Below are 17,868 nucleotides of genomic sequence, written 5' to 3' on the forward strand. Positions count from 1 at the left end.
AACACACAAGTATTGCTAGACATTTTCATCTCTTTTAAAAAGAGGCTCACGCAAATCTGAAAAAAAGGAAAAATCTGAAATTCTGCTCTCAGGAGGATAAAAAGGCTAGTGTTAATAATTAACAGGGAGAATGAAGTGGAGTCAAATTAGCCATAATAGAGCCCAGAGTGACTGTTAAAGTTAACCTCTCATTATCAAAAAGCTCATTAGGAAATGAAGAGGTGAAAATCCTACTGGATTTTTCTCTCATTGAGGCCAGCATCAGAGAGTATTTTTCAGATTATTTTTTTTTAAGATAGATCATGATGGATCACCATATTGTACATGAAGTTAACCTTCAGCCTTTCAAATGAGGACAGTTGTCAGCTTAATTTTGTTCTCTTCCAAGAGCTTTCAGCCTCCACATTTCTGAATCTGCAGAGAATTTCTAGATAGATGAATACCCTAGATCTTTCTCTGTGTGTCTCTCTCTTTTTATGTTTCTTCTTATGGATTGATAGACAGAAGATAGTTCCACAACACATGTACATCAGCCCTGGATTAACCATTAAGCAAAGTAAGCACGTGCTGAGGGCACCAAGGGAAGGGGGGCACCACATAATTTTTTCCCTCTACCTATCATAACTTGATTCTTTCCCTGCCACACTTGACTTTAGTCAATTTTTTTGTAATTGTCTTATCTGCCATATTCAGCTTTAATCTACATTGTTAAAAAAAATATTTTCTTTGGCATGGTGAATGACTAAAGCTTAAAAGTTTGGTTTGAAGATGTCATCAGATATCACATTTGTTTCCATCTCATGGCGTGAGAGTTTTGCTTCCGTTGAGAGCCACCATTGTTTCGCTGTGCTTAGGGCATCAGTTGGCTTTAATTCAACCCTGAAGCATGTGCCTGTATACGTGTGCATATATAATTTATATTAATATGTGTTTTTTTAATATACATATATATTAATGAAATCAAGAGTCAAAATCTTCATAAAGCCGTATAGCATTAGGAATTTTATTCAGAACATTAAAGTAGGTTTCAACTGCCTTGGTCAATTTTTTTCTAGATTGCAGGATTGCAACACAATATTTCAAAACACAAATTCAATCCCTATGGCTTACCAAATTGATAATATTTGTTATTTATGTAATAAAAATCTACTAGCAAGAAAAGAGACAACAACTCTTGGTTAGATTAAACCTTTCCCAAGTGTCTAAATAGAGATAGTTTGCATAGGGAAGCAAGTTGGAACATCTTTTCATCCGTGTTGCCTCTAAATTAACAACAACCTAACCTCATCTTGTAGTCTGCCCAGAGCCTTTCCTTCATATTTTTCTATAGGAGATCTGTTTAAGTCACAATATGTTTATTTTAAATGATGTTATGTCTGAGTGGACTTATCACCAAGTAAGCAGGTGTGCAACTCTATATTTTTATCTCCTTTGCCATTAAATCCTTTGTTGTGACTGCTTAAAGCCAAAAAAGGGATTTTTACTTTTTTCTTTTTTTTTAACTTTAATTTTCTTTGCCCCTAGTAAGATTGGTCTAGCTTCCAAAAAGCTAGGGGAAGAAGGGGCTGATTTATCTAGCCACATATATAAATGCTACACAATCAAGAGATGGCACTGTATGATTTATTTCATTATTTCTCTCTTTCTTCCTCTTTTAATTATCAGAAAAATAACTCAGGTTGTGGAAGCTCTGTTTACTTCACCTGGGGTTAGGGGGGTGACATCATGGGAGCCATCACACTCTTAGAAAGGGGGTGGCAAGCAATAACTACCAAGCTGCTACAACAGGTAGGAGGCAGAACTAGAATGTATAGTCCTAGAGATCTTTGGAAGAGGTGGTTTGAGACCTGCAATCTTTTATCATGTATGTTATGGCAATTTTTTCATCATTAATAAAATTAATAAAGTTCCAAGCAACTCTTTTTAATCTTTATCAGAAACCTTTTTCTAAAAGCATTATTTTTGGTATAATTCATGAAGATGTATTTCCACTGAGCTGTCATTGTAACAAATAGAAGTTGCACAGAATAATTTGCTTCCGCATATTTATATAGAAAATGCATCCTAATGGATTATATTTGGTGTCCTGGAGATGTCGCACATTCAGAAATGAAACTCTTCTCATTTCACATGATTGTATACAGTAGGTGTATGGCAAGTTTTCCTTCTTTTTCATAGGCACCTAAAGAAAACCTTGAATTGGATGAATTCTCTATAGCTCATTATTCTCTTCTGTTTATTGGCCTTGTCCCTGGTACCTAAATAATAGTTTAACAGATAGCTTCAGAAAGCTGAGGGTTTTTTTTTTTTTATTTGCCACAAATGCATTCAGTAGAAAATATTCATACAGCAATATATTGTGTACATTTATACAATGTTAAGAGTTAATGTATCCATGAAATTTTGTCTGAGCAGTAGACAATTCTTTTTCTTGATTTTGAAGGGTTTTTATATTGATAAAGTAGATTTAAAAAAAATATAAAATAATTTAGAAGGTATGCCATAATTTTAGTGAGAGATGCCACTGTGTAGAATGTTACGTTTGACTAAAGGTCAAGCTTTAAAATGCTTATGTTAAATGTTACCATAACAAATGTTTAATGAGCAAAGTTACTATTTGGATTAACGTGTTGTCTTGTAATAATTATTCCTTCCTACTGGACCATATGGAGTGATTATAAACTTCACACTTTAATGCACATCTGTCTACTTGGTGATAAGTCCATGCAGGAATATCATCATTTGTAATAAAAAAAAAAATCTACATGCATTCAGTTGGAAACCTTTATGAATCTTAATATTGTTCCTTTGCAAATCCACATTCACAGATTCATTCATCTATTTGATGCTATTCTACCTGATATACTTAAGAGATTTTTAAACTAGACAAAAAGTGGTTAACAGTTTTCAGTTTATGACTCTGGCAAATAATATGGTCTTAAGGCCCCATTTCAGATGGAATAATGCAGTGATCAAGAATTTACTATAAGAAATCTTTGCTTCAGCTCTCTCCAAACCACTGAACTCATTGGACATGTTTATTTCTCTTTCGTCAGCTAATTGACAGTGTGATTTTAAAGATTTTAAGAAAATGTACAAGAAATTCTATGAAATTCTAACATGGCCTTTGATATGATGATATAACTACAATAGCACAAATGTAGGAGTTAATTCAGTTGTACTAAAAATAGGAGCTGCGGGGGAGAACTAATGTCCACTATTGCAATACGGCATGACAGCTAATCCAGTCTATAATCAAATGCAAAATAAATCAATATAATGGACATGCAATTGATTTATTTTAACATGAGATATCAACAAAAATATTACCACACTTTCACAAAATAATATTATTTACATTCTCCTTTATTTTTTAGATTTTTTATTCTGCCTTTCTTATTTTTATAAATAGCTCAAGGTGGTGAACCTACCTAATTCTTCTTCCTCCTCCCATTTTCCCCACAACAACAACCCTTGAAGTGAGTTGGGCTGAGAGAGAGTGACTGGCCCAAAGTCACCCAGCCAGCTTTCATGCCTAAAGTGGGACTAAAACCCAAAGTCTCCTGGTTTCTAGCCTGGGGCCTTAATCATTAGACCAAACTGGCTGTCTTTATTTGAAACTACTGTGGAATATTGCAGTTGTTACTTTCCTTATTGAACGTCATGGGGTATACAATTTTATCTGGCAACAATTTTCCATTTACATATGTAGGTACAGACAACAGTTTAGCAAAAAAAACCATTACTCTAATAGCATTAGCACATTCATATTTACAGGTAGTTCCCAGTTTAAGAATGAGTTCCATTCCCAAGGTCTGTCCCTAAGTCGAATTTGCAATATAAGTATTTAACTCAAATTTTGCTACAGTAGGCTCCATTCTTAACTATGGGTTGTCCTTAGATTGGGCGTTCTTAACCCGGGGAGTACCTGTATATTCTTAAGATGTGATAATGGAAACAACCAAAAGGTATCCTACTCCTGATCAGCAAAACAGGATTCACCAATCAACAGGATAACCAATTTCTATTTTCTGACATCAACCCTGAAGTAACGCACAAGGTTGCCAGGTTTTGCATAATGGCATACAAAATGAAGGCAAAGAATAATTAAGAGCAACTGAACCTGCCTGAATATGACTAGCCAGAAATGGATCAGACTCAGCATTAACCCTTGGTTACCTTTTAATTTCTCAAGGGTAATTTATGTTTTGGTGTGTACGTTCCACGTCAGCTATTATACTATATTCTTCTCGGGTTTGACAGGGGTACGTAAGCGAAGTTTATAACCCTCAAATCCCTTTTGGATAATTTTATTGCTTTATTGTCAATATTTTTTTTTGTATTTTATGTTAATATTTTAAAGTTTATACTACCCAGATTGCTAATTTTAATCTCGTTTCTCTTTAGTTGCACATGAGGAGCCCAAGCAAACATCTTAGCATTCCTTGTTTTAATATTGTTTTTTAGCCAAAATTCTTTGTTTGTATGAACTTTTCCTAACCCTAACCCTGATATTGTCAATTTAGTTTTGGATATTTGAATACCAATTCCCTTGTGCTGGTTAATAACCACAATGAAGTTATTTCTTCTAACCAAAAGATATGGTTCTCTCTCTGCACCTGATATGAATACCTGTCTGAGGTGAATATTTGAACAGCCACATTTTCAAAGATCGTGATTCATACAAACAAAGCATTATTTAAAATACTCTAAGACAACCCACTTATTGTCTGTGTGTACTTCACTCACAAAATCCTATTTAAGAGGCCTGGGAGATCATTTTCTGGTATGATTTTCTAGAAAGAAAGTAGCCCAGACTCATATTTTTAGCATCAAACTGTTCTGAAGAAAGGTGAATGGTGCTCTTTAAAAAGGGAGAGTAACCCAGTGAGCTGCCATTAAGGATTGGACTAAATATAAAGATAGTTACCACTTTAACAATGTAAGGCACATATATGAAGGACCTCTTTTCAAATCATTAAAGGCATCCATGTCTGTCTGTAGGCTTGCACAATTTTTCCCACAACCTGGGAAAAACGTGTGGCTACTTTGGTGATGAGGAGAGGCACTTCGTGTATGCTCTCTCATGTTGAAAAATACCTTTCTGGAAGGATTTGCACAGAGCAATCATGCTTATGTGAGCAATATTTTAGCGCTGGGTTTGTATGTCCTTAGCTCCCTGTTTTATTGCCCTGGAACAGCATCTTAACAGCAACAGGTGCCCAGGAGGCTTGATTAAAGCAAATTCCTCTGAGGAGAAGGTTACCACAGAGCACTTAACAAAATATTCAGGAAGCTCAAGATACCTTCCAGTAACTGTCTGTCTCTAAGAGCTAGACATCCCATCTGTGGCAGACTGTGGGCTGAAGAAAAGCAGCTACCATACCACTAGCCATAATGGTGCAAAAATGAAAATGTGACCATGATGCAATATGGCCCTTATGTATTTGTATCCCAACATCTGCCATAGATATGTAATCATAGCTTTGGTGTCCTGACACATGTTTCATCACTTACCAGTCCCCACTCCCCAGGCCAAATTAATTCCTTCTATTTACATTCATTCTTTCCAGATAGTCCAAGTTCTGATACCTTGAAAGACATCTCCAGAAGGATGATGAATGATGATGTGTGTGGGCCTTTCTGGCAGCTTTTCCTTTTCCTTGAATCCTATTGTGGGAATTTGAGCCAGCAAGCTGCTTGTTATTTGTAGAGGCCCTATGGGTTATCTGCCTTAAACTGATAGTGTGCCACGTTGGCTGTAAAAGCTGTGATAGATTGTTTTTGAAGCATTTATAAAGAGTTGTGTCACACAGACTCAAGCCACTGACCTGCCTTTTGAACATAACTTTAATTTCTGTTCCAAATGTTAAACATAGTTTTTAATAGGCATCTCTGTTGCCTACTCTGTTAACTAGAGGTAGCATGTACACAAGGCATATCTACTACTAACTTCCCCTTACTATTTTGCCAGTAAATCAACTCTAAAATTACTCTTTTTTACAAGCCTGGAAATATAATGTTAAAATGGGATTTTTAATGTATTACCAGGAAAACTGTATGTTGGGAAAGTGTTTTTTTTTTCTTGAGTAGTCATACAGGCAGGCTGTCTTATTAATGTGACCTTTGCAAGACCTAGTTACATGCAATGAACGTCTATCAGGACATGGAATCCTATCACTGTATTAATGAAGGCTAGTTAACACTCTAATTAAAGTTGTTTGGTAGAAGGCCAGAGGATAACCCAGCTAGTCAAGCTAGAAAAATCAAAAAACAAGTAGAGGAGTTGCATATGTGTGCTGCATATGTTACCTAAGCTATGTTTCCTTTGGGTCTTGGTTCAAGATCTGCTGTGGAACTAAGAAAAGTTTAATGAAGTAGTTAGATTCAAGGAGGGATTGGGAGTGAGAGAGTACCAAACTGATGGAACAAGAAAAATGATGAGTAGTTTGCCCATATTTAAGACATGTATAAGAACAACAGCCTGTAGTACCTGGAGAAAAGTGATCTGAATCTAATTCAGGTGCTTTGGGAAACTGTTGTTGATTTCTGTACCAGTGGTACTAATGAACTCAGACTGAGTTATTAAGGCTGATCCCATTCTGCCACTTTGCAGCTAAAGTACATTGCTTTCACAAATGCAGTTCAGCTAGAATTCCATTTTAATGCTAAGAAGCCATGGGTAGTCTACATCTCTCACAATTTAAGTATTAAATCTGGTAGCTGCTTTTCATTATAACCATCAAATCAAATCTTTATTATGGTCAAAGACCAGCATAAGGAGGGTGGAGTACAGTCAATTAGAAAGTATAAAAAATACATCGGAGTCTAAAATATAATAATAATAACAACAACAACCATAATTTCAATGGGATGAGTCACTGATTGCAATCCTAATCTTAATAATAAATCCCAATGAATGCTGTGGGGCAGATTTCTGAATGAATATATTTAGAATTGAAGTGAAATGGTTGGAAAAACAATGTATTCTCCTTAATCCCTTTCTTTCCCATTTCTCCTCTTCCCTTTACTCCAAGGACAGGCTGTCTGCTTAAGCAGTAATGCCAGTTGCTTAAGATGAAAATGGTGTGTATGAAGTTTTATCTTCCAGGCTGCTGAATTTTCATGCTCAGTGGCAATATTTTAAGATATCATATGGCCATCCTAGCTGATGTGACCTCTGCCTCGCCAAGAAACCTACATGTCACCAGGTTGAGGAAAGCTGATATAAGAGGTTAGGGCAGATCTCTTTGACTGTGCAATGCAACTCTGGATCATCAATCTGGCACCCGTTTTTCTGCCCTTCCCAATAAGTTAGAATGTGTTTTTTTCTTCCTTGCTGGCTGCCCAGGTAAAGCTGGGGGTGGGGGCATGTAGAGTAGGTTTGGTGGATGGATGTTGGAGAGAGGATAGGCAGATGCCTGGCTGGATCCAGGGTGCTCAGTGTCTTGCAGAAGCACCTGAAGTTTCAGACCACCTGGCTACTTGGAGAAAAGTGTTGTTGGTTTGGATGGGGCCCTTTAGCCTGGGGGAGGGAGGGCATGGGTCAGGGAAATATTCTGGATAGGGATAAGGCAGTCAATAACATTTGGGTAGTGACAGGCATGGAGAGATATAGTGGGAGATAGAGGGCAGGCCGTTCTTGGGGAAGCCAGTCTTGGTGAGCGTTACTGATTCTGCATTTCAACCCTCTGTATTCAGTGACCAGTGCCTGGTATTCAAAACTTCAGTGTTCCTTGTCTCTGGCTGTTGCTGCTTAATATAAGGTTGATCTGTAATAAAGCTTGCCTCATCCATGATTTAATTGTGGATAAGAGGGCCAACCTGTTATGCATTAGCAAAAACTGGCTGGGCAGTGGGTTTGGGGTATGGCATTGGCCATGATTCTGGGGCAGGGGTAGTAGAGTGACTATTGTTATTCTGCTGGCTTCCAGGAGTGCTGTTGTGCAGATAGCTGGAGGTGAGATCTTACTTGTGAAATTGGGTTTTAGGGATCAGATGTGTTTTCTACTGTTGTTGTACCAGCCTCCCTGCTACATAGATGTGGCTGAGCTGGCAATGGAATTCTCCAGGCTTATGATACTGGGAGACCTCAGCCTGCTTTCTCTGGGCCCGGCTCCCCAGACAGCTCAGGAGTTTATGACAGCCATGGACCTAATCCAAAATACACTAGAAGTAGTCCTAACCAACCACAATTGGGACTGGCAACTCTGTCGCTAAACAATGCGATGGTTAAGTGAAATATCACATGACTGCACCTGACTTATGTCAGTTTTGCTATGGTTGCTAAGCGAATCACCTGCAGTCGTTAAGCATGACATCACGGGACCGTGACTTGCAACTTACTGCCAGTTTCCCCATTGACTTTGCTTGTTGGAAGCTAGTTGTGAAGGTTGCAAATGTTGATCACATGACGACGGCTGCGACCATTGTAAATGCATGCCAGTTGTGAAATCCCTGAGTCATGATCATATGACTATAGGGATGCTGTGACAGCTGCAAGTTTGAGGATCAGTCGTAAATCTACCTTTTCAGTGCCATTGTGAGTTTGAACTATCACTGGACAAAGTAGTTGGTAAGCGAGGACTACCTGTAGATCTGTTTTTTGTCTCGGGGGAGTAGGAACATGATTTGCTATTGATGGATGTTACCATTAGTCCCTTGTCATGTGATTGTTCTCTGTTGGCCTTGCAGTTTTCTGTACTTGATCCTCACCACAGGGAGGAAGGACCTATTTGGTTGGTCCACCCAGACACCCAGTTGTCCTAGTAGGGCTCTCGAGGGAACTTGGGTTAATCCTGAAACTCTGTTGTGTGGTTCAGACAAAGCATTGGTAACTGCTTGGAATGAACAGATGACAGAGGGCTTGGATTGGATCATACCTGTGTGGATTCTTTATGTGCATATATCCCAGAAAGCCCCTGGTTGATGGAAGAATTCCAGGAAATGAAGCTACACAAGAGACATCTAGAGCACTGCTGGAGAAAGACAAAGGGCAGGCCCAACTAATCATGGGTACAATCCTTTGTTAAGGACTACCATATGGTGATAAAAGCAACAAAACATGGTTATTTTTCTGCTATTATCTCGTACACAGATAACTGGCTGTTGGCCTTTGTTTAGAGTGATTCAGTCCCTCCTAAGTAGGGAGCACTGGGGGAGCTCTTGCAGGGCTGCCATGAGGAGTTTTTGAGGCATCTGTCAGATACAGTCATTAAGATTCAATTGGAATTAGATTCTGCTGTAATAAAGAGCCAAGGAGATGACCTTGGAGAAACTATGCAGAGACAATAATTACGTAAATAAAAGCCTGTTTTAAGCCGGGGACACAGAGAAAGCATGAAAAAGAAGCTGAGATTGACTCCACCCTAATTCATTAGAATTTAAGAGATAGGGAAGGAAAAATATAGTCAGGCTTTCAAGATTTTGTTCCTATAGTCTGTAACAATAAAGTATAGTTCCAATCAAACTTGAATCTATTTCCTGACCTGGCCTACCTCAAAGGGTTGACAGGTGTGCAGGTCCTATGGAGATGATTGAGGCAAAATCTTGCTTGGTTGTCTGGGAGGGTTTAAACTGTTAATCCTGAGGAAATGGACAGGATTATTGAGGTTGTGAATTATGCCTCCTGTGTTTTAGATCCACATGCCACCTGGCTGTCAAGGCCTCACAGAAGGTGACACATGGTTGGATCCATGCAGTGATAAATGTTTCTCTGAGGAAGGGGATGGTTCTATCTGCTTTGAAACAAGCAGTGGTCCACTCTCTCCTTACGAGGCACTTGCTGGATGCAACACACCTGGATAACTTTCATCATGTCTCCAACCTTCCCTTTTTGGGGAAAGTTGTGGAGAAGGTGGGAGGCTTACAGCTTCAAGGTCCTGGAGAAAGTGGATTATCTAGACTCTTTTCACTCAGGTTTCAGCCTGGGTGATAATACCAAGTGAATTGATTGTTCTTGTGGATTACCTCTGGCAGGCATAGGACTAGGATAGTGCTTCTGTCCTGGAATTGCTGGCTCTCTCAGAGACTTTTGATACCATCAATCACAGTATGCTTCTGGACCAGTTCAGACACTTAAGAGTGGGAGGCACTATTCTGTGGTGGTTCTCCTCCTTCCTGCAGAGCCGGTTCCAGTCAGTGTTGATGTGGTCCCACAGCTTGACTCTCTCCTGCTTCTATTTAACATCTGCATGAAACCATTGAGTGAGGTCATCTGTTGAGATGGAGTTAAGTACAATCAGTACACTGATGATGCTCAGCTGTAAATTTCTGCCCTGGACCACTCAAGCAGTGCCATCAAGGATATTTCCCAGTGCCAATGGCTGTAGAGGCCTGGATGGGAAACAATAGGCTGACTCAACCACAGCAAGACCAGGTAGCTTGGTTTCAGGGCTCTCCAGATCTGTGGATCTTTCATCTTTGACTCAGAATGGGACTTTACTTCCTCAGACAGTCACTGCACAATTTGGAGTTCTTATGGACTTACAGCTCCTACTCATTGAGCAAGTGGCAGCTGTAGCCAGTAGGGCTTTCACACACCTTCATCATGTGCACACCAATTACACCCCTTCCTGGAATGGGAAGTTGTGTCCTCAATCACTCATGCCTTAGCCACTTCCCAGTTCGACTACTGCAATATGCTGCACATGAAGAGCATTCAGAAGCCCTAACTGGTCCAGAATACAGTGGCAATTTTGGGAATATCCTGGTACACCCATGTAACGCCTCTGCTTCATGAACTACACTGGCCTCCAATAGGTTTATGGGTACAATTTAAGCTGCTGGTGGTCACTATAAAGCCCCACAAGGCCAGGTTATTTATGGGACCACCTGTCCACAATTATATCTGCCCATCCCACCAGATTCGACAAGGTGGACATGCACCCTAACCCTAGTGGGACTCACAAAGTTGTAGCACCTGCCTTATGGAACAGCATCCCCCCAAGATGCAGACTTAACCTTCTGAAAAGCTTTGAAGACATGACTTTTTCTTCAGCCATTGAGGCCAGGCAATTAGTAGAATTCAGTATGTGTGGCTTGATTGGATTATAGTTTTCAGGGAGTTCGGCTTTGTTGCAATATTGTTTTATTATTTCTTGGTTTTATGCTTGTATTGTGTGCCACTGGAGTCAAAAGATTTTGATGGGAGGCTATATAAATTCAGTAAATCAATAACTTCCTCATTTTTAAAAAAATCTCTTTCAGTAGCTATTTTTTCCTCTTTTCAGTTCTTTTCCCTGATCTTATATTTGTATTTCTTTACATACCCATATATCTCTATAGGAATAATATATTATGACTATGCAGTGCTTCTGTCTGGATTTCCTTATCTGTGTAAATGTTGTTTTAGGCAGAAATATTGAGTATAATGTTTAAAATGTTTGCATATCACTTCAAAATTATCTTCATATTCCAAATTAATGTTCCTTTTTTAAAATTTGTTTTTGTTTTTGATTGGATTACATTTCATTTCCAGTTAGTATTATGTTCTGCAGAATTTTTTTTTTTTTGGACTTTATTATTTATAAAAAATTTTAAAAATGGTTTATTATTTTAATCAGTCTACAGATTCATTATCCTACACAGGTTTACAGGAAGGTTTTGTTGAAATCAATTTGCTAATAAGTGTGCATAGGCATGCGGTCTTCAGGAAGTACTTAACCATTACAGTGGTACCTCGGGTCACAAACGCTTCTATTCACGACCAATTCGGGTCACAAACAGCTCCGTTCGCAAAATTTTGCCTCTGTTCGCGAACGCCGGATCGGGTGACGAACAGGATCCACGGCCATTTTCCCTCCCGTGACACGTGGTCACGGCTTCCTGTAGAGAGGGGAACTCTCCATCCAAGCAATAACCGCCTCCCCACTCGCCTTCCTGTTCTCCACACCAGAAGTCGCATCGAGCAAGGTTAGCGTTCTCTCTCTTCATGCTGTACTTTGTGTCATATTTTTCTGGTTTAAAAAAACAACAACATATGGTTCAGAACGGATTAACTGTAATTACATTGAACCTTATGGGGAAATTTGATTCGGGACGCGACCAAAATTGATTGGCGACCAAATTCGGAGGGGTCAGAACGGATTAACCGTATTTACATTGAACCTTATGGGGAAATTTGATTCGGGTCGCGACCAATTCGGGCCGCGACCAGAGTCGCGGAACGAATTAAGTTCGTGAACCAAGGTACCACTGTAAATCTAGTTTTGATTATGGTTTAACTTACCCACAACAGACTACTTTCACGAAACATTAGCCTCTTTTATCTTAAACCTGTACAAATGAGAAAGAAGTAATCACAACTATTTGCATTGTTTTTGTTTTGTTTTTCAAGCACTTTTGTGCAATGGAAAGTTTCACAAGCATTTGCAAGAGATTTTTGTTCCCTTGGTCATCCGCTACATTGATCTCATGGAATCATCCATTGCCCAGTCCCTTCACAGAGGTCTTGAACAGGAATCATGGCAGCCTGTCAAGTAAGTGTTTCTGGAAAGCCTACACCAACTGCACCTGTAATATCTTTATTCCCAGTTTGGTTTGCAATACTCCTCAATATTCCTTTTTATATATTATTTTTACGGTCTCCGTGCATTGTTTATTTCTTCACAGGACCATCACCAACAGTCTTCCCAATGTAGCTCTTCCAAAAGTTCCAAGTTTGCCTCTTAATCTTCCACAGATACCTAGTTTTTCTACACCAACCTGGATGGCTTCTTTATATGACTCCACGTGTGTATTCTTGACTGAACTTTGAGTGTCTGTATGTGTCTCAGCTCTGCATGGCCTTGCTAGTGTCATGTTGTACAGCTGCATTTGGACCGCATGGTGTTTGTGATCATTGGATTAGAAATTAGAGTTTTTTGGTTGACAGCCAAGCATGGAATGTCGTTGGATTGTGCTTTTTGGTGTATAAGATCTCAGTAGGATATTGCTTAAAATTAACTAGGCTAAGGTTTGTTGTGATACACTTAGCAGTCATCACCCTTAATTACATAATTGCTCTTATTTAGTTAATAAGCAGTGTGGAAGCACTTTAAATTATTGTACTCAAGTATGGTTTTTCAAATGTCAATAGCTCTTTGTGTTTTGGCGTGTTGTTACTAATCCACTGCATGTGCCAAATAATTTCAAAAGCAGCAACAGCAGCAATTGGTTGCATTATTTTTATGAGACTTTTATAGTCTGTCTTTTATTAAGGCACTTCCAGCATTAATAGAGTTCAGTTCCCAACTAATTATATTGCGGCTGCCTGAGATTCCATCTTTATTTTTTTACAAGCCAGAATCAGATAGCACTCTGTGTTTTCACAGAATAACTTCACAAATTATGTATTACAGTTACATTACATTCAGGAAAATGCATTTAGTAAACTGAAAAAACAACTGTGGAGAGAAACTGTTGGTATCGCTGAGAACTTCCAGATGGAGAGCTTGTACTAGTCAAAAGACATTGTTCAGTTCTTCTAATGTTTCTTCCTTCACTAATTTCTTTATGAGGGAGGGAAGATGAAATAGTGGGAAATAAGGGATATTACAAAAGGGTAAAAAAGATCTCCACTTTCACACAGTTGTATGATTCAAACAAGGCAATCCCAGCATAAAACCTTCTCCAGGATGCATCTAGAAGCACTCACTAAGACTGGTCATTTAAATGTATCCTCAAATTTTAAAATTTCAGTAAACGTATAAGAACATACAGTTGTTGGTTCCAGTATTTTTTTTTTCTGATATTTATTGTGCCATTGCCTGTAATTGGAGATTCTATTGTTTATGTAGCCATAACAATACCATTCAGTCAGAAGGGAAGAAAGTTAGAAATCACAGCACTTCCAGAAGTATAAAAAATGTCCAGAATAGAATGGACCCATGAAGAGGTCAGGGTTGATTAACTGATGACATTATGGTTAAGACCACTGTATGTTACATTTTCTTAAAGTCGTATTTAACTCAAGACTATACAAAACAAGACTTCATTCATAGGACTACCAATTGTATGAATGGATGCTTGGAATAAATAAATATTATAAGTGGGTGGACTGATTTAGATCAGGATCCTTGTATTTGAGGTAGAGGGACTTTAACCCTTGCCATATTTTGATATGATTCAGAAGTCCTATGCTTGTTTTCATGGTGGGCGTGGCCAGTTACAAAAACATTTATCAAAAGTCAAACTGGTGAAGTTTAGACAGTGGCCACACTTCTGAATAAAGAACTTCATCCATTCCCATTTTTATTTTCTGAGAATGACTATGGGGCCTATATAGTATTTAGATAAAGATGACATTAGAAGTTAACACTTTGCTTTCCAGTATTTCTATTTCCCATATAATTGTTTTAATTTAAAAAACAAAATAAAAATAAACTTCTGAATGTATTTGCATATCAGCGTATTTGACTGCAAAATATAGAAGAAAAGGATAGTATACTTGTATTACTTAGGATAATGTAAGGTCTTAAAACTATATTTCATCCATCTGATACGGGGTTGGAGATGAAAATCTTGAAGAAAGATAAAGATATGGGCAGTATAGAAGGAAGATGGAATTTTCCTGTAGTTATTATGGACTTCTCTGACTCCACTGATTCAGACACTAAAGAGGACCTAGTGGATTCTCACCCTGCAGTTCAAGAGAAAACAGGATGTCAGCCACCTGTGATTAATGAGTCTGACTCATTAATATCCATCTAGATATAGATTCTGATAGTAAAATCAGAGCCCTAAATCATGTGGCCAGCCTAATGAGGGGCCAAGCAGTGGGGGTTGGCACAGGTCCTCAAGCGAATGAGGCATCAACATCTCTAATCGAGCACAGTCATGAACTCTGGCTATTTTACAATATGTTCCTGACTCTCTTCCATTCTTGGAAACAACTCTCCTGCTTCTGTATCTGTATCCTTGTGACACCGTGCTTGAAGTACCTCCTGCTCCTTGCCCTATGATTGATTTTTGGACAGACTTTCATGGAAATGTCTGGTGCTCAGCCTACAGGTTGTCCTGAGCGATCCTCTCAGCATTCCTGTTTCTGAACTCTCTGAATTATGCAGCATTAAACATAATTACAAGGCAAGCAACTTCTCTTAAATTCTTGTATCTTTGTTACACTCTGACTAAATAGCCAGATACTATCTCTACCTCAAGAGTTACAACATGCCAATAAAAGCTCTCATGCCATGCTTGATGTTTGCCTCATTCTAACACTTGCATAGGAACATAATGGAGCCCATGAAGCCATTCAAGAAAATTGCAAAAGTACATTGACTTCTAAAGCATGGCTTTTATGTCTATACACAGACTATTGGAAGGAAAGAAAATGGGCTTGAATTCTTAGCACAGAAAGACCAATATGATTTAATAGTTATAATGGGGATCTTGTGAGATTACAGCCCTGATTGGAACATAACAGTTGAAGGAGATAGTTGGATCCAAAGAAACAGAAACAAAACAAAAGGAAGAAGAGTTGCTTGATATATTGAAAGTATCCACACCTGCTTAGAAATAGATTTGCCAATACTGTGGAGAATCATCTACATTAAAATAAATGGTGGAATTAATTTTATTGGTACATATTCTCATCTGCCCAACTAAGAAATAGATGAGGTTTTCCAAAATACAGGAAGTAAAAGTAGCAGAAACATTGGGAAAAGTAGTCATGTAATACTGGAGTACTTGATTTGAATGGAAACTAAAGCTGATTATAGTCAAATTTACATCTTAAACTCCAAGAAGAAGAAGCCAGTGGGGCTGCACAGAAGGCTTAATAAGACTTGAAAACAGAAAAGGACAAATAGTGGTGATGAAACGAGAGATAAATCACACAGGAAGTATGTATACAGTGACCTGGAATTGCAGAAATTGATGGGAAAAACAGAGCTCAGAACAAGCTGAAGTTGGTAAAAGATGCTAACATCAATGAAAAAATATGCTTCAAATAAATTTAAAAGGAAAAGAAAATAGAATCAATGTACTAGCTATTCACGAAGATGGCAAATTGCTTATCATTCGCAAATAAAAGGCACAGATACTCAACTAGTTTAATAAGTCTTCTCCAACAAAAAAGTGAGTTCAGTCATGCAATTATGAACAGCAGGATGAAAAGCTGGCTTCAAGCTTGGGATTGATAAAAATATAGGCAGGGAATAATATTTCTTCTGAATGAGATGACATTTTCAGGACCTCATAAATTTCATCCATGGATATTGAAGTTATTGGCTGATTGTTTTGCTGAAGCATTATATATCTGAGAAATCCTGAAGAATGAGTAAAGGTCAGATGATTAGAAAAAAAAATGATATCCTTATCCTAAAGGAGAAATCCAGGAAACTATAGACAAATCAGTCTGGTATTAATACCTGGGAGATTTTAGGGCATATAATGATCTCTAAGCAACTTGAAGATAATGTAGTCATTACCAGAAAATCACATAGATCTGTCCAGAGCTGCTTTTTCCCAGACAAATTTTATGTTACTTTTTTCAGTTGGGAAATTTTCTTAATATATTGTGGGAAAGCTGTAGATGTAATATATGTTACTATTAGCAGTGTTTTGCTGAATAATGGGTGTAAGTTAAGAAAGATTCTGACGGAATGTTAGAAAAATCTTCCTAGTAGTAATAACAGTTTGACAGTGGAACTAGTCACTCAGAAAGTAAAGGGCTAGTACAGACAGAGGCTGGACAGCTAAGGAGGACTTGATGGCATGATGGTTAAAAGGATATATAGCTGACTGAAAAAACATACTCATTGAATGATCATCAGTGGTTCCACATTGAAGTGGAGTGAGTTATCTAGTGGGGGAGCCACAAAGTTCAGTTCTAAGCCCTGTACTCACCATATCATTCTACTTTATTCTGCTTTGATCAGAACGTATTTCAAATATTGTGTCCAGTTTGGGCACCAGCTTTTAAGTATCACAGAAATGGTAATAGGTTCAGAGAAAGATGAAGATGATTAAGGGATTAAAAACTAAACCCCATGAAGAGAGATTGAAGGAACAGGAACTGTTCAGCTTTGAAAAGACTGAAGGGGATATAAGAGTAAGGATATACAACTCCTTCAGAAGAAATGCTTCATGGTGCATCCTCTTGGCTGTGCATGCTCACGAATGCAGGTCATAAACAGCCACAAAAAACTGGAAAAACACATGGCTCCTTTAATTATTCTAAGAAAGATGTTTTGTTCATGCTCCAACACATGGTGAAATACCTTTTTTCAGAGGGATGAAGGAATGTTACACAGAAGATTACAATCTGTTCTGTATTTCTCCCAAGTGAGAATGTTATAACAATATTCATAACATTTGACAAAGGAACCAGAGAAATGGAGGGTTTCCCTTTCCTGAATGGGTGTAAGATTTTTAATTTTGGATTTCTGAACTGAGCTGGATTGCCTAAATCATCCCTTATGATTCTGCTGTATAATTAGAAAGTTCTAATATCTGGAAACTGTTAATCCTCTCAGTAGAGATTATTACCTATATTAAATTTCTTTTACCGTATATAAGTTTTAATTGTGCTGGATCTGTTAGTCGTAGAAATTACAAAAAAATGTATTTTTATTAGACAATTTACAGAAAGTATATAATTGATTGATTACATGCCATCAAGTTGTTGTTGACTCTTGGAGACCCCATAGATAGATTTTCTCCATGCTGATCTGTTCCTACCCTGATCCTTCAGGTTTTCCAATGGTGACCCCATCACCACTGTAACTGAGTCTATCTTGCTGCTGGTTATCCTCTTCTTCTCTTTCCTTCCACTTTTCCAGGACTAGAGCCTTTTTTTAAAAAAAAAAAGAATGAAAAAAAGAATGAAAAAATAAAAGTCAAATCAATAAACCAGGGATTTAGAAATGTAATGGAATTATAGAG

The 17,868-nt window shown here is 38.1% G+C and overlaps 1 protein-coding gene across 8 annotated transcripts in view; it reads left to right on the forward strand.

Moving 5' to 3' along the window:
• The window catches only part of CADPS2 (calcium dependent secretion activator 2), a 335,958-nt gene that overhangs the window by 254,082 nt on the left and 64,008 nt on the right, over nt 1-17,868 (forward strand). For 6 of the 8 annotated variants that reach the window (XM_088141678.1, XM_025164784.2, XM_088141679.1 and 3 more), the window contains exons 19-20: nt 12,338-12,479; nt 12,613-12,732. In XM_088141678.1, coding sequence (XP_087997804.1) covers nt 12,338-12,479; nt 12,613-12,732 — 262 coding nt within the window. The remainder of the gene's footprint in view (nt 1-12,337; nt 12,480-12,612; nt 12,733-17,868) is intronic. The other 2 variants (XM_007420351.4, XM_025164796.2) reach the window with 1 other exon arrangement.

The sequence above is a fragment of the Python bivittatus genome, unplaced genomic scaffold, assembly GCF_059951505.1.
Source record: "Python bivittatus isolate LINGU-HERP-01145 unplaced genomic scaffold, Pbiv_v1 ctg000330_np1212, whole genome shotgun sequence".
Classification (NCBI taxonomy): Eukaryota; Metazoa; Chordata; class Lepidosauria; order Squamata; family Pythonidae; genus Python; species Python bivittatus.